The sequence below is a fragment of the Pavona decussata genome, unplaced genomic scaffold, assembly GCF_977016875.1.
Source record: "Pavona decussata unplaced genomic scaffold, jaPavDecu1.1 SCAFFOLD_16, whole genome shotgun sequence".
In the NCBI taxonomy this organism is placed as follows: Eukaryota; Metazoa; Cnidaria; class Anthozoa; order Scleractinia; family Agariciidae; genus Pavona; species Pavona decussata.
Genome location: NW_028145439.1, coordinates 1493942 through 1520114, shown reverse-complemented (window position 1 = coordinate 1520114; position 26173 = coordinate 1493942). Strand labels below are relative to the sequence as shown.

At 38.3% G+C, this 26173-nt stretch overlaps 3 protein-coding genes and 1 pseudogene across 3 annotated transcripts; all 4 read left to right on the top strand.

Annotated features, from left to right (window-relative positions):
* Positions 1-3573: 3573 nt before the first annotated feature.
* On the top strand, positions 3574-4508 carry LOC146487244 (melanocyte-stimulating hormone receptor-like; annotated as a pseudogene).
* An 8947-nt stretch (positions 4509-13455) lies between these two features.
* On the top strand, positions 13456-14394 carry LOC146487243 (melanocortin receptor 4-like). The gene has a single exon (XM_085084935.1). The coding sequence runs from the start codon at positions 13456-13458 to the stop codon at positions 14392-14394; it is 939 nt and encodes a 312-aa protein (XP_084941061.1).
* Positions 14395-18958: 4564 nt separating this feature from the next.
* LOC146487242 (melanocyte-stimulating hormone receptor-like) lies at positions 18959-19894 on the top strand. Its single transcript, XM_085084931.1, has one exon. The coding sequence runs from the start codon at positions 18959-18961 to the stop codon at positions 19892-19894; it is 936 nt and encodes a 311-aa protein (XP_084941057.1).
* A 3086-nt stretch (positions 19895-22980) lies between these two features.
* LOC146487241 (melanocortin receptor 4-like) lies at positions 22981-24648 on the top strand. Its single transcript, XM_085084927.1, has 2 exons — positions 22981-23017; positions 23777-24648. The coding sequence occupies exons 1-2, from the start codon at positions 22981-22983 to the stop codon at positions 24646-24648; spliced, it is 909 nt and encodes a 302-aa protein (XP_084941053.1).
* The last annotated feature ends 1525 nt before the right edge of the window (positions 24649-26173 follow it).

The following is a 26173-nucleotide window of genomic DNA, read 5'->3' as shown; positions in this document are numbered from 1 at the left end:
TCTTTTTTGCAGCTTTCGTGTCTCCCGTGATTGGCTTACAACGCTTCTAGGAAACAAAAGAACAAACAGCAGAACAATACCCCCAACGTTCAAAACAATAGCGGCTGCTACACAATTTTGAAAAACAATTAAAAGCTCACGAGAGCTGCTAAACTATTGACATTTTCTTCCTGAAAACCTGGAGAGGGGATTTCTTCCTTAATTGTTTTGGTAAAGAATAAATTTTTTGCGATTGGTAGATCCGATATTTCGAAGTGATGTATCAAATAATCCTCACGTTGTTATTTGGCTTCATGAAAGAGATAAAATACACAGCCGGATGGATGCGCTAACAGTATTGATTATATCACTTAAAAAAGCCACAATCTACGTGCTGCTGGGCGGATACTGAATTATAATATGTAGACTTAAGGTCTTTGAACGCAACTCAGTACAGATATTTGGCATATAATTGTAAACAGAGAGTTGACAAACCTTGTAGTATCTTTGAACATTTTTCTGTCCATTACTACATTTCTGGGGAACGCTCTGATTCGATCCTAGTCGCCAAGCTGGGTGTATAAATAAGCTCCAAGCCTACGAATACAACTACCCGGCGTTATTCATGACATTTCAGTGACATGGCGATAGTAAATTTGAGTGGATTTGGAAGAGAAAAAAATATGAAGACCTCTTCTGCTCTGCAGATTTCAATAATGATATACACAACAAGATAACAGGCCTTGCAGTTTCTGCGGTGAACATTTTACTGTCTGTTATTGTAATTCTTGGAAATACTCTGATCCTAGTCGCCTTTCCCAAAGAGAATTCGCTTCATCCGCCGTCCAAACTCTTACTTCGCTGTCTGGCGATATCCGACCTCTGCGTTGGTCTTGTTTCGGAGCCCCTCGCTGTCATCTTTTGGATGTCTACTATCTACGAAAGTTGGAATTTCTGTCGCCACATATTTGTTTCACTTATAGTAACAGGTTATGTTTTGTGTGGAATGTCTTTGTTTATTATGACCGCAATAAGTGTGGACAGACTTCTCGCCCTGTCGTTGCGACTCAGATACAGACAAGTTGTGACTTTAAAGCGAACTTGCATTATTTTAGTCATGTTTTGTGTAATTTCTATCGTCTTTTCAACTGTGTACGCGAAAAGCAATGAAATCGCTGTTAAGTACATTCAGATATTGACCATGGTATGTTTAACAACCTCTAGTGTTTCTTACACAAAGATTTTTCTGAAACTCCGTCAACGCCAAACTGAAGTTCAAGAGTTTGAATTGTCAAACCAATCAAGTCAGCTCAACATAGCGCGATACAAAAAGGCAGTTTCCTGTGCACTGTGGCTGCAATTGACATTAGTTTTTTGTTACCTACCAAATGGTGTGTCCATGATTGTGTCGTCTGCAAGTGCACGGCCATATCCCTCTCTTGGTATCGTCAGCAAATTCACTTTCACTTTAGTTTTCTTAAACTCGTCATTAAACCCGCTTCTTTACTGCTGGAAGATGAGAGAGGTGAGGCAAGCTGTACATAGTATTATCAAGCAACTATTGTGCTGTTCGGCTTAACTGAAAGATTCAATGTAGGCCAACAGTTTTTGAGGAGCTGGGATGGCGCAGTGAGACTCTGCTTATTCCTATGTTAGAGGACATGTTAGAGATTTAACTTTCTGAGATAGGTACATCACCTATTTTTCACGTCAACCCGCGCCTGCCTGACTAAGGGATAACATTAATCTAACGTCAGCTTATGTATGTCTTACCAGTGGCTAATTTACCTCATCAGTGCAGTTAATAAAACCATTACCTCTACTCCCCATAGTGGCCGCCCCACAATTTCTTTAGCAACTACTCCACCCCCTCCCCTCCCCCTTCCTTCCAACCGTCTTTATGTTTTGACGTGTAGCATAGTAGATGACACACTTCAGTGGACCTGTAACGTAAAAAAGTCACAAAGGCCTCAAAAATATGCCTAAACGGGCTTTTGGTTATACTCGCTCAAAAACTTCCAAATGATATGTGCAACAAAATTGTTTTAGTAGTTTATTATAACAGGAACTAATCACTTCCCTTGGAAGCTGTTTTACCGATAAAAAAAAATATAAATGTACGCAAAAAGCCAATGACGCTTTCATTAGTCTTATTGCTTCTCTGCATGCAAATGTAAGTACTTAGTGTTCTGCTCACAATTAATTGCATTTTTAATTATATATACAATGCTAGCCTTGAAATTGAGAATGGGGCCGCTGAGCGGTCGAGACGTGTTTCGATTTTAGCGTTTATTTTTACAGTGAAATCCTTTTCAAATAATTTATTGACACGAATTTGTAAGCTAAACAAAGGTTTCCTGTATTTAAGGTAAATATTGTGAAATTTAGTGCAAAGCACTTCTTTTTGTCTTAACTTTACGTGTTAAGGCCGTAAACAAACTTTCCGTCTTCCGTAAAAAAACATCCTGCGATGTCAAAATTGATTGCACTTGTCAATATATCTAATGAATTTGGCCGGGAACTTGCCATTTATACAAATTCGATTGGAAAGTGGTCAAGAGGAGTGTTGCAACCGAGGCATTCTAATTAAACACGCTAGCTAAAAAAATGTTTATTTTCTTTATTTAAGTATTTCATCGAAAAAGATTAATTTTGACCAAACAATTTCCCTTATAATTAATTTTTGCGTCAACTTTTCCATCTAAAGCATTTTTTAAGACGACGAATATCCCAGTTAAACAAACAAGATTTATTTTTTGTTTTTTTTTTTTTGTTTTTTTTGTTATCTTTGCCACGCTGCGCGCACACTTTAACAATAAAAATACAGGCACAGATTAGATACTTTAACAGTGGATTAGCAAGAGGCAGAGGATCGGAGAACAAATTGCATGTTAACAAAATTAACAGTTCTTAATCAACAAATTATTTTGAAGGACGCCAGCGATATAGAGCTCGTGATGTCGGAACTAAGAGATTAAATATCAAAGCAAAGAGTCGAAAAGAGAAAAAGCGAAAGGATGAATTCCCTTGGGTTGCATAAGTCTCCACGGCCATCTTACAACTGCATGATATTTATTGTATAACTGAAAGTGCTTCATACTCACATTCGTGGTTAGCACTGACGGGAAGACGCAACTTGTATGGATTGGCAGAAAGTGTATTTGGCGGCCAAAGAAGTGGAGAGTTTATTTTAAGCGCCCGAAGCTATAATGGCATTGAACGAGACACGGACGTTCCAAAAAAAAGAGTCACAAGAATCCCCAGCTCTGTTTTGCACAAAAGAATTATCTTTAAGAATTAGAAGCAGGGTTTTTCTCTTTATTGCTAAGTTAACATGTGAAAAAAAAATTAATATATATTTCGCAAATGTACATCTTATTTTAGAAATTAGACATTTAATTATAATTCGGTCCATAATTTTTATTTGTGTTCATCGACGTGGGTAAATTATACAACGAACGGAAGTGTAACAAGACAATATTTGATTTTAACACCTGCAAAAGCAATGATTATACATAAAGCTGGGTGAATTCTGGGTGTATAAATGAGCTTCAGGCCTACGACTACAACTACCGGTATTCATATTGCAGTGACATGGAGATAGCAAATTTCACTGAAAATGAAGGAGAAATGAAAAATGAAGAGCTGTTTTGCTCAGCAGGTTACAATAGTTATGTATACAGCAGGGTAACAGGACTTGCGGTTTCCGCGGTGAACATTTTTCTTTCTGTTACTGCATTTCTGGGGAATACTCTGATCCTAGTCGCCCTTCACAAAGAGAATTCGCTTCATCCGACGTCCAAACTCTTACTTCGCTGTCTGGCGATATCCGACCTCTGTGTTGGTCTTGTTTCGGAGCCCCTCGCTGTCATCTTTTGGATGTCTACCATCTTCGAACGTTGGAATTTCTGTCACCACATATTTGTTTCACTTGTAGTAACAAGCTATATTTGTGTGGAATGTCTCTGTCGATTATGACCGCAATAAGTGTGGACCGGCTTCTCGCCTTGTCTTTGGGACTCAAATACAGACAAGTTGTGACTTTGAGGCGAACTTACACGTTTATAACTACGCTTTGTGTAATTTCTATCGTCTTTTCAACGTTGTACGTGAAAAGTAATGAAATTGCTGCTAGGTACATTCAGATATTGACCACGGTATGTTTAACAACCTCAAGCGCTTCTTTCACAAATATTTTTCTGAAACTCCGTCAACGCCAAAATGAAGTTCAAGAGTTTAAATTGCCAAGTCAATCAAACCAGCTCAACGTAGCGCGATACAGAAAGGCAGTTTCCAGTGCACTGTGGCTGCAGTTGACGTTAGTTGTTTGTTACTTACCAAACGGTCTGGTAACATTTTTGACGTCCAAAAGTAGAATATCTCCATTTCTTTCATTGATCAACAAAATTGGTCTGACTTTTGTTTTCTTAAACTCGTCATTAAACCCGCTTCTTTACTGTTGGAAGATGAGAGAACTGAGGCAAGCTGTTAAGAAGACAATCAAGCAACTTTGGTGTAGTTCGGCTTAACTGAAATTTTCAAAGTACGCCTATGGTGTGAGGGGAGCAGGAATGGCGCAGTGGTGCCCCACCCCGTGTGTTCCTGGTTCTTTCCTGGAGTTGACGCCATAGGTTAAATATCTGGATCGTTTTTGTTGGTTCTTGTCTCCGCTCCGATGGTTCTGTTTTCCATTTCTTTAGTCATGTTTTCTGTAATTTCTATCGTCTTATCAACGATGTACGTGAAAAGTAATGAAATTTTTCATTACGCCAAACTGCTGTTCAAGAGTTTGAAGTTCCAAGCCAATCAAGTCAGCTGAACATTGCGCGATACAGAGAGGCAGTGTCCTGTGCATTGCGGCTGCAATTGACATTAGTTGTTTGTTACCTACCGAGTGTTGTGTTCATAATTGTGTCGTCTGCAAGTGCACGGCCATATCCCTCTCTTCTTATCAAATTCACTTTCACTTTAGTTTATCCTAAACTCGTCTTTAAACCCGCTTCTTTGCTACTGGAAAATGAGAGAGGTGAGACGAGCTCTAAAAAGTATTATGAAGCAACTATGGTGCTGTTCGGCTTAACCGAAAGATTCAAAGTAGGCCAATAGTTTTTGAGGAGCTGGGATGGCGCATTTCTATTTATTGATACACTTAATCTATTTAAAAATTTCATAAACACTTACTGATGAAATAATGAAGATTTGTTTTTAAATATTTAAAAGTTAGACCCTGCTTATTTCTCTGTTAGAGGACATGTTAGAGATTTAATTTTCTGAAATAGGTACATCACATATTTTTTCACGTCAACGCGTTCGTACCTGACCAAGGGTTAACGATGGAACGTGACGATATGTATCTCTTTAACAGTGGCTAATTTACCTAATCAGTGAAGTAAATAAAACCATCACCTCCCCCCCCCCCCCCCGCCCCCACAGACGTAGCTCCACAATTTCTTCAGAAATTACCCCTTCCCCCTTCATTCCAACCGTCTTTAGGTGTTGGCGTGTGGCATAGTAGATAAGACACGGAACGCCGGAGGTCCCGATTTAAAATTTTCTTTCTTACCAATGACTGAGTTTTTGAGTCCTTAAAACTCTTCAATTCAACATCCGCTCGCTTTGGCAGCAAAAAGGGGTGCTTGAATACGTATCTCTTAAACAAATCTTGCAGCCAACCCTTTCTCAAGTAGATTCATTTTAGGAAAGGGCCTCAGGGGACCTTTGTAATGCCCACATTATAAATACCCAATCAAAGAAGATCAGTCGCACAATTAAATCGTCATACGTGTAACCTTTTCGTGGAAAAAATAAGTTTTAAAAAGTAATCAACTCGGGAAAGTGTTGACTGAAGGAATTAAAACAGATAGAGAATCATAGAGGCTCCTAATAACGTGATTTGGCCTATTTCATGGGGGTCTCATTGCATGGGAAATTGAAACATAAGAATCTTTAATTAAAGAATCTGAGAACGTCACTTAAGGCAACAGGACTTTGCTTGTTGTCCTATATATGGCGTATTTCTACTTTACTTGCGAATAGCAAAGCCTTTCTAAAGGCGTTTGTGACTTGACACACTGACGTCAAATAATTTAAAGGGGGAAACAGTATTCGCTACCAGTTCCCTTTCACGTCGTCCGCGATGCCAATGTCTGGATTCTTGCTGCCTCAGATGTAAATGATATTGTACAGCACCGATAACGCCGAAGCGCACGCAATAACTTGCAAATGTTTCCTTGGGGGAGGGGGAGACCAGCTTTTTCTAGCATTGTGTGCACTCGCTGATTTAACCTTTTTTCATAAAAATCACAAAATCCTCCAAAATATGCCTGAACGGGCTTTTGGTTATGATTCCTCAAAAACTTTCAAATAATATGTGACCAAAATTGTCTTTGTACCTTATTTTACCAGGAAATTGTCGCTTCCTCAGGAAGCTGTTTTTGAGGTAAAAATATATGGATATACGCTAAAAGCGAAAGACCTTTTCATACTTCTTATTGCTTTTATATATGCACGTGTAAATACTTAGTGTTCTGCTGATAATTAATTGCATTTTTATTTATATATAAACATGTTAGCCTTGAAATTGAGATAGGCCGCTGAGCGGTCAAGATTTCTTTCTTTTTTAGCTTTATTTTTACAGTGAAATCCTTTTTAAATAATTTATTGACTCGAATTTGTAAGCTAAACAAAGCTTTTCTGTATTTAAGGTGGATATTGCAAAATTAGTGCAAAGCACTTTTTTTTGTCTTAACTTTACGTTTTCCGTCCACAAATAAACTTTCCATCTTCCGTAAAAAAACATCCTACGATGTCAAAGCTGAATGCATTTGTAAATATATCTAATGAATGTGGCCGGGAACTTGCCATTTATACAAATTCGATTGGAAAGTGGTCAAGAAGAGTGTTGCAACTGAGGCATTCTAATCAAAGACAAAAAAAAAATGATAAAAAATGTTCTTTATACTCTTTTTTAAGTATTTTATCGAAAAAGATTAATTTTGAACAATTTCCCTGATAATGGATTTCGGTGACTCAACTTTTCCATCTAAAGCATTTTCCAAAAACGACGAATATCCTAGTTAAACAAACGCTACTCATTTTTGTTGTTGTTGTTGTTGTTTTGTTTTTGATTTTTATCTTTGCCGTGCCGCAAACATAACAAAATACAATATAAGCACAGGTTTTCGAGTCGAAGGTAAAAAATGGCGTGGAAACCCAAACGAAACCACGATGCTTATATGAAATAAGGATTTCTCACAAGAAATACAAGAGTGAATGATTAGGTACTTTAAAGGGGAAGTATCATGGGGTTTTTGGTATATTTTGTTAAAAATAATGAAATGAGACCTTCAATCAGCTGCCAAATAATTCTAGAATGACGAGAGGAAAGAAATCAGCCCAATTCTTGAAAGGAAAAACTCGTGATCTGTTCTAGCGCATTTTGGAAACGAATATGCGAGAAAATGAAATACATTAGCCTAACATGTTTCAAGTTTCCGGCAATTCATACCGGCCTACTCTGTCTCTGGCCAGAGGTACTAATCGACAGATTTATTAGTTTTATTACACTGGGGCGATGATTAATGACAAACTTGACAATTAGTTCTTTATTTCTTTGTTTCTGCTGACAGACAAACATTTTTGACTTTTGAAATGACTGCAAATTTGCGTGATACTTCCCCTTTAACTATGGATAAGTAAGAGGCAGAAGATTGGAGAACAAATTGTATGTTAAAAAATTAACAGTTCTTAATAAAGAAATTATTTTTGAAGAAAGTCAGAGATTTAGAGCTAGTAATCACAGAGCTAAGAGATTATGAATCTTTAGCAAAGAGTCGAAAAGAGCAACAGCGAAAAGATAAATTCGCTTGGGTTGAAATTGTAGTCTTCTCGGCCATCCTACGACTCCATGATATTTAACGTATAACTGCAGGTGCTTCATGCTCACATTCGTGATTAGCACCGACAGGAAAACGCAACTTTTATGGATTGTCAGGAAGTGTTTTTGGCGGCCAAATATGTGGATAGTTTATTTTAAGTGCCCGAAGCGATAATGGAATTGAACGAGACACGAACGTTTTGAAAAATCAGTAACAAAAATCCCCAGCTCTGTTTTGCACCGAAGAATTATTTTTAAGAACTTGAAGGAGAGTTTTCCTCTTTATTGTAACGTTGCCATTTAAAAAAAATGAATGTATTTTTTAAAGGTACATCTCTTTTTCGGAAATTAGACATTTAATTATAATTCCATAATTTTTATTTGTGCTCATGGACGTGGGTAAATCATACAACAGGAGGAAGTGTAATTAAACAATATTTGATTTTCACACCTGCAAAAGCAATGAATATACGTCAAGTTGGGTGAATTCTGGTTCTATAAATACGCTTCAGGCCTACGGCTACAACTAACAGTATTCATATTGCAGTAACATGGCCATAGCAAATTTCACTGAAAATGGAGGAGAAATGAAAAAAGAAGAGCTGTTCTACTCAGCAGGTTACAATAGTTTTGAATACAGCAGGGTAACAGGTCTTGCGGTTTCCGCGGTGAACATTTTTCTGTCTGTTACTGCATTTCTGGGGAATACTCTGATCTTAGTCGCCCTTCACAAAGAGAATTCGCTTCATCCGCCGTCCAAACTCTTACTTCGCTGTCTGGCGATATCCGACCTCTGTGTTGGTCTTGTTTCGGAGCCCCTCGCTGTCATCTTTTGGATGTCTACCATCTTCGAACATTGGAGTTTCTGTCGGCACATATTTGTTTCACTTGTAGTGACAGGTTATATTTTGTGTGGAATGTCTTTGTTGATTATGACCGCAATAAGTGTGGACCGGCTTCTCGCCTTGTCGTTGGGACTCAAATACAGACAAGTTGTAACTTTGAGGCGAACTTACATGTTTTAAACTACGCTTTGTGTAATTTCGATCGTCTTTTCAACGATGTACGTGAAAAGTAATGAAATCGCTGTTAAGTACAGTCAGATATTGACCGGCGTATGTTTAACAACCTCTAGTGTTTCTTACACAAAAATTTTTCTGAAACTCCGTCAACGCCAAAATGAAGTTCAAGAGTTTGAATTGTCAAGCCAGTCAAGTCAGCTCAACATAGCGCGATTCAGAAAGGCAGTTTCCAGTTCACTGTGGCTGCAATTGACATTAGTTCTTTGTTACCTACCAAATGGTGTGTTCTTAATTGTGTCGTCTGCAAGTGCACGGCCATATCCCTCTCTTGGTATCGTCAGCAAATTTACTTTCACTTTAGTTTTCCTAAACTCGTCATTAAACCCGCTTCTTTACTGCTGGAAGATGAGAGAGGTGAGACAAGCTGTAAAGAGTATTATCAAGCATTTATGGTGCTGTTCGGCTTAACTGAAAGATTCAAAGTAGGCCAACAGTTTTGGGGGAGCTAGGATGGTGCATTGAGACTCTGCCTATTCCTATGTTAGAGGACATGTTAGAGATTTAATTTTCTGAAATAGGACCATCACATTTTTTTCACCTTAACGCGCACTTACCTGACCAAGGGCTAACGCTGAAACGTCAGCTTATGTATGTCTTACCAGTGGCTAATTTACCTCACCTGTGTAGTAAAAAAAAGAAAAAAGAAAAACCACCACGTCCACCCACCCCCCACAGACGTAGCCCGACAGTTTCTTTATAAACTACCCACCGCTCTCTCCTTTCCAACCGTCTTTATGTTTTGACGTGTGGCATAGTACATGACACACTTGGACCTGTAACGCTGGAGGCCCCGCTTTCAAATCTTCTTTCCTACCACTGACCTAGATTTTAAGCTTTTAGAACGCCAGCCAGCAGTTTCTAGCATTGCGTGCACTCGCTGATTTCACCTATTTCACCAAATAAGGCCTCCAAAATATGTCTGAACGGGCTTTTGGTTATGCTCCCTCAAAAACTTTCAGATGATATGTGCCACAAAATTGTTTTTGTAGCTTTTTTTACCAGGAACTAATCACTTCCTTTGAAAGCTGTTTTACCGACGACAAATCTATGTACGCTAAAAGCGAATGACGTCTTCATATTTCTTATTGCTTCTATATATGCACGTGTAAGTACTTAGTGTTCTGCTCACAATTAATTGCATTTTGCCATAAAATTGAGAATAGCCACTGAGCGGTCGAGACGTGTTTCGGTTTTAGCGTTTATTTTTTACGGTGAAATCCTTTTCAAATAAGTTATTGACTCGAGTTTGTAAGCTAAACAAAGCTTTTCTGTATTTAAAGTAAATATTGTGAAATTAGTGAAAAAGCACTTTTTTTGTCATGACTTTAGGTTTCACGTCCGCCAAGAAACTTTCCATCTTCCGTAAAAAACATCCTGCGATGTCAAAGCTGAGTGCACTTGTAAGTATATCTAACTGATGAATGTGGCCGGGAACTTAACATTTATACAAATTCGATTGGAAAGTGGTCAAGAATAGTGTTGCAACTGTAGCATTCTAATCAAAGAATTGAGCTAAAAATTGTTCTTTATACTCTTTTTTAAGTATTTTATTAAAAAAGATTAATTTTGAACAATTTGCCTTGTAAGGGCTTTCTCTCGTTGGGACTCAAATACAGACAAGTTGTGACTTTGAGGCGAACTTACACGTTTATAACTACGCTTTGTGTAATTTCTATCGTCTTTTCAACGATGTACGTGAAAAGTAATGAAATCGCTGTTAAGTACATTCAGATATTGACCACGGTATCTTTAACAACCTCTAGTGTCTCTTACACAAAAATTTTTCTGAAACTCCGTCAACGCCAAAATGAAGTTCAAGAGTTTGAATTGTCAAGCCAATCAAGTCAGCTCAAAATAGCGCAATACAGAAAGGCAGTTTCCTGTGCACTGTGGCTGCAGTTGACGTTAGTTGTTTGTTACCTACCAAACATTTTTATGTTGTGGTTGTTCCAAATTATTTCATCGTGGGGAGATGTGTCGTTTTGAAAGGCCTGTTTTGTGCTTTGCCACTGTTTCAAGACTTCACGATAAAAGCTTGGGAGGTGGTTCATTTGCAGAGAATTGACGTTAAATAGGACCATATGGTAACAACGAAACTAATGAAATACTGCTTTCATGTTAAGCAGATTAAACTGGTGACACACACCATCATTTTACAAACCTTGTATGCGCAGTGTCAGTAAACAGTTTCTGTCCATTGCGTTTTAGAAAGATACTCTGATCCTAGTCGCTCCTCACAAGTATTCTTCACTTCATCCACGCTCTCGCTTCATTCTCCAGTGTTGAATAATATGAACCCCAGAGTCAAACTTTGATGACGTTTCGTGCATGATATACATAAATCTGACTTCTGAATGAGACTAATATACAATATACTCTGGTATATTGTGCCCTGAAAGAATTTTACACTTGGTGTGTTAACAACCGCCTCACTCCACATCCTGGCAAGTGCGATGTAATGTTACTCTCCAAAGCTCGGCATATTGGTCCGCTGCCTTCCATTTATATTGGCAAGTCCATTATTGAATACAAGGCTACGGCCAGGCTTCTGGGTGTTACCTTGGATCAAAACATGAGCTGGATACCTGATCTGAAAGAAGTCATTAAAAACTTTGCAACCAAATTGAGCCTCCTGAGGAAATCCAAGTTTCTACACAGTCAAACTTTGATAATGTTTCGTGCATGGTATACGTAGATCTGACTGGTAAATGAGAGATCCCTTTTTTGGAAATTTAAATCATAATCTCCCTAACATTAGCACTGTTTACCAAAAACAATCTTTATCTAGCTCGAACGACGTTCCTGATAGTGTGTCCATTTCATCAATGGCTGATCTAGAGGAGGTGTCCCACCCCACCCCACTTATTTTTTAGACCAAAACCGAGGCTCGTACGTGTGGTCGAGGCGCCGAGATATTTCTTTTCATGAAGAGAAACGAGTCACGTGATCGAGAGCGGGCCTCCCATTTACCTGAAGGTCTGCATCCGCCACTGCTTTCAACAATAGTGAACGGAAGTCCAGTTTCCCGCGTTCAATTTGTTATTTCCTTAAGCGGTGCAACCATATGCTGACAGATTCCCAAGCCATTCCTAACAACTTAGTGCATTCACTTCTTTAATTAAAAACTTCACTGCCATTTTTACACCAGAAGTAGAAATTAATATGTGTATATATTTATTTTAATGTATATAACATACGTCGCATCATTTATTTAGTTCTGTAAATTGACTTTATTATTATATTTTATGTCACTGAAGAAATTCTGAGCCAATTTTAACTGCTTATCAAATTCTACTAGACCAAATTTATAAATTGAATGCCTTTTTTTATTCAGAAAGGTAGCTACGGTAGGTAGGTAGATATGTGAAATTTTGTCCGCTATGTTAAGCAAAGGCATGATTAACCTGTGTATGACAATTTATCAATTCACAACAATCAATGTTCGTTCATCGAAAAAGCCAATATCCGACAGTTTCTAAAATCTCAGTTTTTAATGAGAATGTCAGGCTAGCTACAAAAAAAGTACATTTGTTAAAACGAGAAACATTCATGTCTGAGTCACATAAAGGAGATCGATCTGTTGTCTACCAGAAGTGTTTTTTTTTAATATATATTTGAAGCAGTTCTTTACCCTTAAGCTGCGAGCAACAGCAAAATAGAAAATAAAATCCTTATCTGAAAAACTCTCCCCGGATATCTTGCATCTGTGTTAACATAACTACAACTGTTCTCTTCTCACAGTTGTAATTAACGATGACAAGAAGATGGGCCCACAAAAGATGCAGAAATTTGTTTACGGATGTAAAAGTTGAAAAGTTGATTTTAACATTAAGTAAGAAATTCATGAATGTAATCAAAATTAAACAGGAAAACTGATATTTGGGGGCTATTTTTGCAGCTCTCACGTCCCACACGATGGGCTTACAACCCTTCTAAAAAACCGAATAGAACAAACAACAGAAAAATACCCCCACCCCTTATTAAATAGCAGTTGCTACACAATTAAAACAATTACAAGCTTACGAAAGTTGCTAGACTATTGATATTATCGGCTATCGCGCAAGAAATTTCTTGAAAAACAGAAGAAGGGATTTTAATAAAAAAAAATACATTTTCTGCAATTGTTTTCTTTTAATAATGTGTCAAATAATCCTCTCGTTCTTATTTGACTTCATGAAAGAGACAAAATACACAGCCGGATGAAAGCGCTAACAGTATTGATTTTGTCACATAAAAAAGCGATAATCTACGTGCTGCTGGGCGGATACTGAATTGTAATATGTAGGTTTAAGGTCTTTGAATGCAACTCAGTACAGATATTCGGCATTTGACAGGAACATGGCGGTTGTAAATAGACAGTTGACAAACCTTGTAGTGTCTTTGGACATTTTTCTGTTCATTACTACATTTCTGGGGAACGTTCTGATACTAGACGCCTAGCTTTGTGAATCACTTCTGGATGTATAAATGAGCTTCATGCCTACGACTACAACTACCAGTATTCACATTGCAATTAACATGGCGATAGCAAATTTCACTGAAAATGAAGGAGAAATGAAAAATGAAGAGCTGTTCTGCTCAGCAGGTTACAATAGTTTTGAATACAGCAGGGTAACAGGCCTGGCGGTTTCTGCGGTGAACATTTTTCTGTCTGTTACGGCATTCCTGGGGAATTCTCTGATCCTGGTCGCCCTTCACAAAGAGAATTCGCTTCATCCACCGTCCAAACTCCTACTTCGCGCTCTGGCGATATCTGACCTCTGTGTTGGTCTTGTTTCGGAGCCCCTCGCTGTCATATTCTGGATGTCTACCATCTCCGAACGTTGGAATTTCTGTCGCCACATATTTGTTTCACTTGTAGTAACAGGTTATATTTTGTGTGGAATGTCTTTGTTGATTATGACCGCAATAAGTGTGGACCGGCTTCTCGCCCTGTCGTTGGGACTCAAATACAGACAAGTTGTGACTTTGAGGCGAACTTACATGTTTTTAACTACGCTTTGTGTAATTTCTATCGTCTTTTCCACGATGTACGTGAAAAAAAATGAAATCGCTGTTAGGTACAGTGAGATATTGATCACCGTATGTTTAACAACCTCTAGTGTTTCTTACACAAAAATTTTTCTGAAACTCCGTCAACGCCAAAATGAAGTTCAAGAGTTTGAATTGTCAAGCCAATCAAGTCAGCTCAACATAGCGCGATTCAGAAAGGCAGTTTCCAGTTCACTGTGGCTGCAATTGACATTAGTTCTTTGTTACCTACCAAATGGTCTGTTCTTAATTGTCTCATCTGCAAGTGCACGGCCATATCCCTCTCTTGGTATCGTCAGCAAATTTACTTTCACTTTAGTTTTCCTAAACTCGTCATTAAACCCGCTTCTTTACTGCTGGAAGATGAGAGAGGTGAGGCAAGCTGTAAAGAGTATTATCAAGCAACTATGGTGCTGTTCGGCTTAACTGAAAGATTCAAAGAAGGCCAACAGTTTTGGGGGAGCTAGGATGGCGCAGTGAGACTCTGCTTATTCCTATCTTAGAGGACATGTTAGAGATTTAATATTCTGAAATAGGACCACGACAAATTTTTCACCTTAACGTGCACTTACCTGACCAAGGGCTAACGCTGGAACGTCATCTTATGTGTGTCTTACCAGTGGCTGATTTACCTTATCTGTGTAGAAAAAAAGGAAAAACACCACCTCCACCCAACCCCCACAGACGTAGCCCGACATTTTCTTTATAAACTACCCACCCCCTCCCCCTTCTAACCGTCTTTATGTTTTGACGTGTGGCATAGTAGATGACGCACTTGGACCTGTAACGCTGGAGGCCCCGCTTTGAATTGAGTTTGAATTGTCAAGCCAGTCAAGTCAGCTCAACATAGCGCGCTACAGAAAGGCAGTTTCCAGTGCACTGTGGCTGCAGTTGACGTTAGTTGTTTGTTACCTACCAAACGGTCTGGTTACATTTTTGGCGACCAAAAGTAGAATATCTCCATTTCTTTCTCTGGTCAACAAAATTTCACTGACTTTTGTTTTCTTAAACTCGTCATTAAACCCGCTTCTTTACTTTTGGAAGATGGGAGAAGTGAGGCAAGCTGTTAAGAAGACAATCAAGCAACTTTGGTGCAGTTCGGCTTAACTGAAATTTGCAAAGTAGGCCTACACTGGTGGGGAGCAGGAATGGCGAAGTGGTACCCCACCCCATGTATTCCTGGTTCTTTCCCGGAGTTAACGACATAGTTTAAACTGATCTGGGTCGTTTTCGTTGGTTCTTGTCCTTACTCCGATGGTTCAGTTTTCTTCCCTCCGCAAAGCAGGGATGGGACAGGACTCCTCAGACCCTCCCCCTGCATTTGCCAATGCAAGCTGCTGTGGAAACACAACGGTACCAAGTCGTGGGTCACAAGCAACGAAAGAAAAAAATCACGTTGCAGTCATATTAGTATACTACATGTTCGGTCCACAATATTCGCATCTGTAATTACTAGCTAGAGGAAGAGTGTCTGCAGAAATCGTTGGGAATAGACTGAGGGATGTAAAACTTTATTTTACGTGTACAAAGCTGATAATGGAAATCGAACATGCAGTTAACATTGGAAATTTATGAGTATTTTCAACATTAGACTGAAAGGATTCAAATTTAGAATTTGTAAACGGAATTTTCCTCCTGATTCTTATGTTAAAGATTTAATTTTCTGACATAGGTACATCTGATTTCCGAATGATACTAGTTTCCAATAATGCAGTCATTTTCATTTGAGTTCACTGATGGAAGAAATAAATACACAATGGTTGGACATAATTTAAGTGTAAAAATATCGATTTTCTTTCTTACAAAAAGCAACGATAATATGTGGAGCTATGAATAAATGAATGATCATCACAGTTACGTACGCAACATAGCAGCTGCGAAAAGAAAGCCTGAAAAAATTCAGTTTTGAACGGGATTTGAGCCCATGACCTCTGGGATTAAGGTACAGTGCTCTACCAATAGGCCATTTCCGGGTTGCGTTAACCTCATTATGAAAGCGAGGCTAAATGCAAAACTTTTCATCTGAAAATTAGTTTTGTTTGCATATGAATGAAAACTATTTTTTATAATAAAAACTTTGCACTTAGCCTCGCTTTCATAATGAGTTGCTGTGGAAACACAACGGGACCAAGTCGTGAGTCACAAGCACGGCAACGAAAGAAAAATTTCACGTTGCAGTCATATTAGTATACTACAAGTCCGGTCCACAATATTCGCATCTGTAATTACTAGCGAGAGGAAGAGTTAACATTGGAAATTTGTGAGTATTTTCAACATTAGACAAAGGATTGAAATTTAGAAATTGTGAGCTGGATTTTCCTCCTTATTCTTATGTTAGAGATTAATTTTCTGAAATATGTACATCTGATTTTTCGAAATGACGCTAGCTTCCAATAATGTAGTCGTTTTTGTGTGAGTTCATGGAAGAATTACATACACAGAGGTTGGACGTCATTTACGTGTAACAATATCGATTTTGTCTCTTACAAAAAGCAGCGATAATATGTGGAGCTATGAATAAGCGAATGATCATCACAGTTATGTACGCAACATAATAGCTGCGAAAAGAAAGCCTGAAAAAAATTCAGGCTTCTAGGGGATTCGAACCGATGACCTCTGCAATACCGGTGCATTGCTCTACTATACCAACTAGGAGCTGGTCATTTTGTGAATTTAATGTACCTGTAGAGGTGATGAGATGAAAGTGAATATATCAAATGTATGAACTTGATTTCATACATTCACATTCAGTATGTGGAGCTGCTGGTACAAACACGTACTTTGGGCCTTGGGACTACAAACTCAGATATTCAATGATAACAGGATCATATGGTAACAGCGAAAGTGCTGAAATACTGCTTTCCCGCTAAGCAGATTAAACTGGTGACACACACCATCATTTAACAAGCCTTGTATGCGCAGTGTCAGTAAACAGTTTCTGTTCATTGCCTTTTAAAAAGATACTCTGATCCTAGTCGCCCCTCGCAAGTATTCTTCACTTCATCCAAGCTCTCGCTTAATTCTCCAGTGTTGAATGTTTCGTGCATGGTATACGTAGATCTGACTTGCGAATGAGAGATCCCGTGTTTGGAAATTCAAATCAAAGCTGCTTAACATTGGCCCTGTTTACCAAAAACAATTTTTATCTTGCCCGAACGTGCCCATAGGACATTCCTGATAGTGTGTCTATTTCATCAATGGCTGATCTAGGGGAGGGGTCCAACCCCAACCCCACCCCCACCCCACTTATTTTTTAGACCAAAACCGAGGCTCGCACGTAGGGTCGAGGCGCCGAGGTATTTGTTTTCACGAAGAGAAACGAGTCACGTGATCGAGAGCGGGACTCCCATTTACCTTAAGGTCTGCATCTGCCCCTGCTTTCACACATAGTTAACAGGAGTCCAGTTTCCCGCGTTCAGTTTGTTATTTCCTTGAGCGGTGCAAACATTCTGACAGATTCCCAAGCCATTCCTAACAACTTAAGGCGTTCACTTCTTTAATTAAAAACCTCACGGCCTGAAAAATTATGGTACTCCATCTCATCAACATCAGGAAATTATCTGCTCAGTCTCTCTCTGATGATGCGAATTTCAATTTTTACACCTGCAGTAAAAATGAAATATGTGTATATATTTATTTTAATGTATATAATATATGTCGCATCGTTTATTTAGTTCAGTTAATTGACTTAATTATTATATTTTATGTCACTGAAGAAATTCTGAGCCAATTTTAACTGCTCTTTTAAATTCTACTGGACCAAATTGAATGTATTTATTTGTTCGGAAAGGTAGGTACGGTAGGTAGGTAGATATGTGAGATTTTGTCCGCTATGTTAGGCAAGGGCATGATTAACGTTTGTATGACAATTTACCAATTCACAACAATCAATGTTTGTTTGTCGAAATAGCCAATATCCGTCAATTTCTAAAATCTCAGTCAGTTTTTAATGAGAAAGTTTGGTTAGAAAGAAACAGTATATTTGTTAAAACGACAAACATTCATGTCTCAGTCACATAAAGGAGATCGATCTATTGTCTACCACAACTAAACTTTTGAAGCAATTCTTTATCTTTAAGCTGCGAACAACAGCAAAATAACTCCCCCCCCCCCCCCCCCTTCCCTTATGTGATAAAACTCTCCTCGGAAATCTTGCATCTGTGTTAACATAACTACAAGGGTTCTCTTCTCACAATCGTAATTAGCGATGAAAAGAAGATGGGCGCACGAAAGATGCAGAAATTTGTTTACGAATGTAAAACATGAAAAACTTATTTTATACCTAAGCAAAGAGCACAGTTAACATTAAGTACAAAAGTCATGAATGTAATATATAAGAAAATGACTTTTAGGGCCTTTTTTGCAGCTTTCGTGTTTTCCGTGATTGGCTTACAACCCTTCTAGAAAACAAAAGAACAAACAAACAGCAGAACAATAACCCCAACGTTAAAAACAATAGCGGCTGCTACACAATTTTAAACAACAATTTACGAGCTCACGAGAGCTGTGAAAACTACTGAAAAACTGCACAGGAGATTTCCTTATTAAATTTTGGTTAAGAATAAATGTTCTGCAATTGGTAGATCAGATATTTCGAAATGATGTAATAAATAATCCTCTCGTTGTTATTTAACTTCATGAAAAGAGATAAAATACACAGCCGGATGGATGCGCTGACCGTATTGATTTTATCACTTAAAAAAGCGACAATCTACGTGCTGCAGGGCGGATACTGAATTATAATTGTAGACTTAAGGTTTTTGAACGCAACTCAGTACAGATATTTAGCATGTGCATATAACAGCAACATGGCGATTGTAAACAGAGAGTTGACAAACCTTGTAATCTCTTTCAACATTTTTCTGTCCATTACTACATTTCTGGGGAACGCTCTGTTCCTAGTCGCCTAGCTGGGTGAATTCTGGGTGTATAAATAAGCTTCAAGCCTACGAATACAACTACCCGGCGTTATTTATGACATTTCAGTGACATGGCGATAGCAAATTTGAGTGGATTTGGAAGAGAAAAGAAATATGAAGACCTCTTCTGCTCTGCAGATTTCAATAATGATATACACAACAAGATAACAGGCCTTGCAGTTTCCGCGGTGAACATTTTACTGTCTGTTACTGTAATTCTTGGAAATACTCTGATCCTAGTCGCCCTTCACAAAGAGAATTCGCTTCATCCACCGTCTAAACTCTTGTTTCGCTGTCTGGCGATATCCGACCTCTGTGTTGGTCTTGTTTCGGAGCCCCTCGCTGTCATCTTTTGGATGTCTACCATCTACAAACGTTGGAATTTCTGTCGCCACATATTTGTTTCACTTGTAGTAACAGGTTATATTTTGTGTGGAATGTCTTTGTTGATTATGACCGCATTGAGTGTGGACCGGCTTCTCGCTTTGTCTTTGGGACTCAAATACAGACAAGTTGTGACTTTGAGGCGAACTTACATGTTTTTAACTACGCTTTGTGTAATTTCTATCGTCTTTTCCACGATGTACGTGAAAAGTAATGAAATCGCTGTTAAGTACATTCAGATATTGACCACGGTATGTTTAACAACCTCAAGCGTTTCTTACACAAAGATTTTTCTGAAACTCCGTCAACGCCAAAATGAAGTTCAAGAGTTTGAATTGTCAAGCCAGTCAAGTCAGCTCAACATAGCACGCTACAGAAAGGCAGTTTCCAGTGCACTGTGGCTGCAGTTGACGTTAGTTGTTTGTTACCTACCAAACGGTCTGGTTACATTTTTGGCGACCAAAAGTAGAATATCTCCATTTCTTTCTCTGGTCAACAAAATTTCACTGACTTTTGTTTTCTTAAACTCGTCATTAAACCCGCTTCTTTACTTTTGGAAGATGAGAGAAGTGAGGCAAGCTGCTAAGAAGACAATCAAGCAACTTTGGTGCAGTTCGGCTTGACTGAAATTTGCAAAGTAGGCCTACAGTGTGAGGGGAGCAGGAATGGCGAAGTGGTACCCCACCCCATGTATTCCTGGTTCTTTCCCGGAGTTAACGACATAGTATCAACTGATCTGGGTCGTTTTCGTTGGTTCTTGTCCTTGCTCCGATGGTTCAGTTTTCTTCCCTCCACAAAGCAGGGATGGGACAGGACTCCTCAGACCCTCCCCCTGCATTTGCCAATGCAAGCTGCTGTGGAAACACAACGGTAGCAAGTCATGGGTCACAAGCAACGAACGAAAAAAATCACGTTGCAGTCATATTAGTATACTACATGTTCGGTCCACAATATTCGCATCTGTAATTACTAGCTACAGGAAGATTGTCTGCAGAAATCGTTGGGAATAGACTGAGGGATGTAAAACTTTATTTTACGTGTACAAAGCTGATAATGGAAATCGAACATGCAGTTAACATTGGAAATTTATGAGTATTTTCAACATTAGACTGAAAGGATTCAAATTTAGAATTTGTAAACGGAATTTTCCTCCTGATTCTTATGTTAAAGATTTAATTTTCTGACATAGGTACATCTGATTTCCGAATGATACTAGTTTCCAATAATGCAGTCATTTTCATTTGAGTTCACTGATGGAAGAAATAAATACACAATGGTTGAACATAATTTAAGTGTAAAAATATCGATTTTCTTTCTTACAAAAAGCAACGATAATATGTGGAGCTATGAATAAATGAATGATCATCACAGTTACGTACGCAACATAGCAGCTGCGAAAAGAAAGCCTGAAAAAATTCAGTTTAGAAAGGGATTTGAGCCCATGACCTCTGGGATACCGGTACAGTGCTCTACCAATAGGCCATTTCCGGGTTGCGTTAACCTCATTATGAAAGCGAGGCTAAATGCAAAACTTTTCATCTGAAAATTAGTTTTGTTTGCATATGAATGAAAACTATTTTTCATAATAAAAACTTTGCACTTAGCCTCGCTTTCATAATGAGTTGCTGTGGAAACACAACGGGACCAAGTCGTGAGTCACAAGCACGGCAACGAAAGAAAAATTTCACGTTGCAGTCATATTAGTATACTACAAGTCCGGTCCACAATATTCGCATCTGTAATTACTAGCGAGAGGAAGAGTTAACATTGGAAATTTGTGAGTATTTTCAACATTAGACAAAGGATTGAAATTTAGAAATTGTGAGCTGGATTTTCCTCCTTATTCTTATGTTAGAGATTAATTTTCTGAAATATGTACATCTGATTTTTCGAAATGACGCTAGCTTCCAATAATGTAGTCGTTTTTGTGTGAGTTCATGAAAGAATTAAATACACAGAGGTTGGACGTCATTTACGTGTAACAATATCGATTTTGTCTCTTACAAAAAGCAGCGGTAATATGTGGAGAATGATCATCACAGTTATGTACGCAACATAACAGCTGCGAAAAGAAAGCCTGAAAAAAATTCAGGCTTCTAGGGGACTCGAACCGATGACCTCTGCAATACCGGTGCATTGCTCTACTATACCAACTAGGAGCTGGTTATTTTGTGAATTTAATGTAGCTGTAGAGGTGATGAGATGAAAGTGAATATATCAAATGTATGAACTTGATTTCATACATTCACATTCAGTATGTGGAGCTGCCGGTACAAACACGTACTTTGGGCCTTGGGACTACAAACTCGGATATTCAATGATAACAGGAACATATGGTAACAGCGAAAGTGCTGAAATACTGCTTTCCCGCTAAGCAGATTAAACTGGTGACACACACCATCATTTAACAAGCCTTGTATGCGCAGTGTCAGTAAACAGTTTCTGTTCATTGCCTTTTAAAAAGATACTCTGATCCTAGTCGCCCCTCGCAAGTATTCTTCACTTCATCCAAGCTCTCGCTTAATTCTCCAGTGTTGAATGTTTCGTGCATGGTATACGTAGATCTGACTTGCGAATGAGAGATCCCGTGTTTGGAAATTCAAATCAAAGCTGCTTAACATTGGCCCTGTTTACCAAAAACAATTTTTATCTTGCCCGAACGTGCCCATAGGACATTCCTGATAGTGTGTCTATTTCATCAATGGCTGATCTAGGGGAGGGGTCCAACCCCAACCCCACCCCCACCCCACTTATTTTTTAGACCAAAACCGAGGCTCGCACGTAGGGTCGAGGCGCCGAGGTATTTGTTTTCACGAAGAGAAATGAGTCACGTGATCGAGATTTACCTTAAGGTCTGCATCTGCCCCTGCTTTCACACATAGTTAACAGGAGTCCAGTTTCCCGCGTTCAGTTTGTTATTTCCTTGAGCGGTGCAAACATTCTGACAGATTCCCAAGCCATTCCTAACAACTTAAGGCGTTCACTTCTTTAATTAAAAACCGCACGGCCTGAAAAATTATGGTACTCCATCTCATCAACATCAGGAAATTATCTGCTCAGTCTCTCTCTGATAATGCGAATTTCAATTTTTACACCTGCAGTAGAAATTAAATATGTGTATATATTTATTTTAATGTATATAATATATGTCGCATCATTTATTTAGTTCAGTTAATTGACTTAATTATTATATTTTATGTCACTGAAGAAATTCTGAGCCAATTTTAACTGCTCTTTTAAATTCTACTAGACCAAATTGAATGTCTTAATTTGTTCGGAAAGGTAGGTACGGTAGGTAGGTAGATATGTGAGATTTTGTCCGCTATGTTAGGCAAGGGCGTGATTAACGTTTGTATGACAATTTACCAATTCACAACAATCAATGTTTGTTTGTCGAAATAGCCAATATCCGTCAATTTCTAAAATCTCAGTCAGTTTTTAATGAGAAAGTTTGGTTAGAAAGAAACAGTATATTTGTTAAAACGACAAACATTCATGTCTCAGTCAAATAAAGGAGATCGATCTATTGTCTACCACAACTAAACTTTTGAAGCAATTCTTTATCTTTAAGCTGCAAACAACAGCAAAATAACTCCTCCCCCCCCCCCCCTTCCCTTATGTGATAAAACTCTCCTCGGAAATCTTGCATCTGTGTTAACATAACTTCAAGGGTTCTCTTCTCACAATCGTAATTAGCGATGAAGAGAAGATGGGCGCACGAAAGATGCAGAAATTTGTTTACGAATGTAAAACATGAAAAACTTATTTTATACCTAAGCAAAGAGCACAGTTAACATTAAGTACAAAATTCATGAATGTAATATATAAGAAAATGACTTTTGGGGCCTTTTTTGCAGCTTTCGTGTCTCCCGTGATTGGCTTACAACCCTTCTAGAAAACAAAAGAACAAACAAACAGCAGAACAATACCCCCAACGTTCAAAACAATAGCGGCTGCTACACAATTTTGAACAACAATTTACGAGCTTACGAGAGCTGTGAAAACTACTGATATTTTTTTCCTGAAAAACTGCACAGGAGATTTCCTTATTAAATTTTGGTTAAGAATAAATGTTCTGCAATTGGTAGATCAGATATTTCGAAATGATGTAATAAATAATCCTCTCGTTGTTATTTGACTTCAAGAAAAGAGACAAAATAACACAGCCGGATGGATGCGCTAACAGTATTGATTTTATCACTTAAAAAAGCGACAATCTACGTGCTGCAGGGCGGATACTGAATTATAATATGTAGACTTAAGGTTTTTGAACGCAACTCAGTACAGATATTTAGCATGTGCATATAACAGCAACATGGCGATTGTAAACAGAGTGTTGAAAAACCTTGTAATCTCTTTCAACATTTTTCTGTCCATTACTACATTTCTGGGAAACGCTCTGTTCCTAGTCGCCTAGCTGGGTGAATTCTGGCGAATTCTGGCGATAGCAAATTTGAGTGGATTTGGAAGAGAAAAAAAATATGAAGATCTCTTCTGCTCTGCAGATTTCAATAATGATATACACAACAAGATAACAGGCCTTGCAGTTTCCGCGGTGAACATTTTACTGTCTGTTATTGTAGTTCTTGGAAATACTCTGATCCTAGTCGCCCTTCACAAAGAGAATTCGCTTCATCCGCCGTCCAAACTCTTACTTCGCTGTCTGGCGATATCCGACCTCTGTGTTGGTCTTGTTTCGGAGCCCCTCGCTGTCATCTTTTGGATGTCTACTATCTACGAACGTTGGAATTTCTGTCGCTACATATTTGTTTCACTTTTAGTAACAGGTTATATTTTGTGTGGAATGTCTTTGTTGATTATGACCGCAATAAGTGTGGACAGACTTCTCGCCCTGTCGTTGGGACTCAGATACAGACAAGTTGTGACTTTAAAGCGAACTTGCATTATTTTAGTCATGTTTTGTATAATTTCTATCGTCTTTTCAACTGTGTACGTGAAAAGCAATGAAATCGCTGTTAAGTACATTCAGATATTGACCACGGTATGTTTAACAACTTCTAGTGTTTCTTACACAAAGATTTTTCTGAAACTCCGTCAGCGCCAAAATGAAGTTCAAGAATTTGAATTGTCAAGCCAATCAAGTCAGCTCAACATAGCGCGATACAGAAAGGCAGTTTCCTGTGCACTGTGGCTGCAATTGACATTAGTTGTTTGTTACCTACCAAATGGTGTGTCCATAATTGTGTCGTCTGCAAGTGCACGGCCATATCACTCTCTTGGTATCGTCAGCAAATTCACTTTCACTTTAGTTTTCCTAAACTCGTCATTAAACCCGCTTCTTTACTGCTGGAAGATGAGAGAGGTGAGGCAAGCTGTAAAGAGTACTATCAAGCAACTATTGTGCTGTTCGGCTTAACTGAAAGATTCAATGTAGGCCAACAGTTTTTGAGGATCTATAATGGTGCAGTGGACTCTGCTTATTCCTATGTTAGAGGACATGTTAAAGATTTAATTTTCTGAAATAGGTACATCACATGTTTTTCACCTGAACGCGCACCTACCTGACCAAGGGCTAATGCTGGAACGTCAGCTTATGTATGTCTTACCAGTGGCTAATTTACCTCATCCGTGTAGTAAAAAAAAAAACATCACCTCAACCCACCCCCTACAGACGTAGCCCGACAGTTTCTTTATAAAATACCCACCGCCCTCCCTTTTCCAACCGTCTTTATGTTTTGACGTGTGGCATAGTAGATGACACACTTGGAACTGTAACGCTGGAGGTCCCGCTTTCAAATCCTCTTTCCTACAACTGACCTAAAATTTAAGCCTTTAGAACTCCAGCCAGCTCTTTCTAGCATCGCGTGCACTCGCTGATTTCACTTATTTCACAAAAAAGGCCTCCATAATATGTCTGAACGGGCTTTTGGTTATACTTCTTCAATAACTTCCAAATGATATGTGCAACAAAATTGTTTTTGTAGCTTATTTTACTAACCAGGAACTAATTATCTCCTTTGAAAGCTGTTTTACCGATGACAAATATATGTAAGCTAAAAGCGAATGACGTTTTCACATTTCTTATTGCTTCTATATATGCACGTGTAAGTACTTAGTGTTCTGCTCACAATTAATTGCATTTTGCCATGAACTTGAGATTGGCCGCTGAGCGGTCGAGACGTGTTTCGGTTTTAGCGATTATTTTTTACAGTGACATCCTTTCCAAATAATTTATTGACTCGAATTTGTAAGCTAAACAAAGCTTTCCTGTATTTAAGGTAAATATTGTGAAATTAGTGAAAAGCACTTCTTTTTGTCATGACTTTACGTTTTACGTCCGCAAATAAACTTTCCATCTTCCGTAAAAAACATCCTGCGATGTCAAAGCTGAATGCACATGTAAATATATGTAATGAATGTGGCAGGGAACTTTCCATTTATATAAATTCGATTGGAAATTGGTCAACAAGAGTGTTGCAACTGAGGCATTCTAATCAAAGACCTTCAGCTAAAAAAAATGTTCTTTATACCTTTTTTTTAATTTTATCGAAAAAAATTAATCTTAAAGAATTTGCCTTATAAGGAATTTCTCTGACTCAATTTTTCCATCTAAAGCATTTTCCAAAACGACGAATATCCTAGTTGCTACTCGTTTTTGTTGTTGTTGTTGTTGTTGTTGTTGTTGTTGTTTTGTTTTTGTTTTTATCTTTGCCGTGCTGCAAACATAACAAAATACAATGCAAAAACAGGTTTTCGAGTCGAAGGTAAAAAATGGCGTGGAAACCCAAACGAAACCACGATTCTTAAATGAAATTAGGTTTTCTCACAAAATACAAGAGTGAATGATTAGGTATTTTAAAGGGGAAGTATCATAGGGTTTTTGGTATTTTTTGTCAAAAATAATGATACAAGACCTTCAATCAGTTGCCAAATAATTCTAG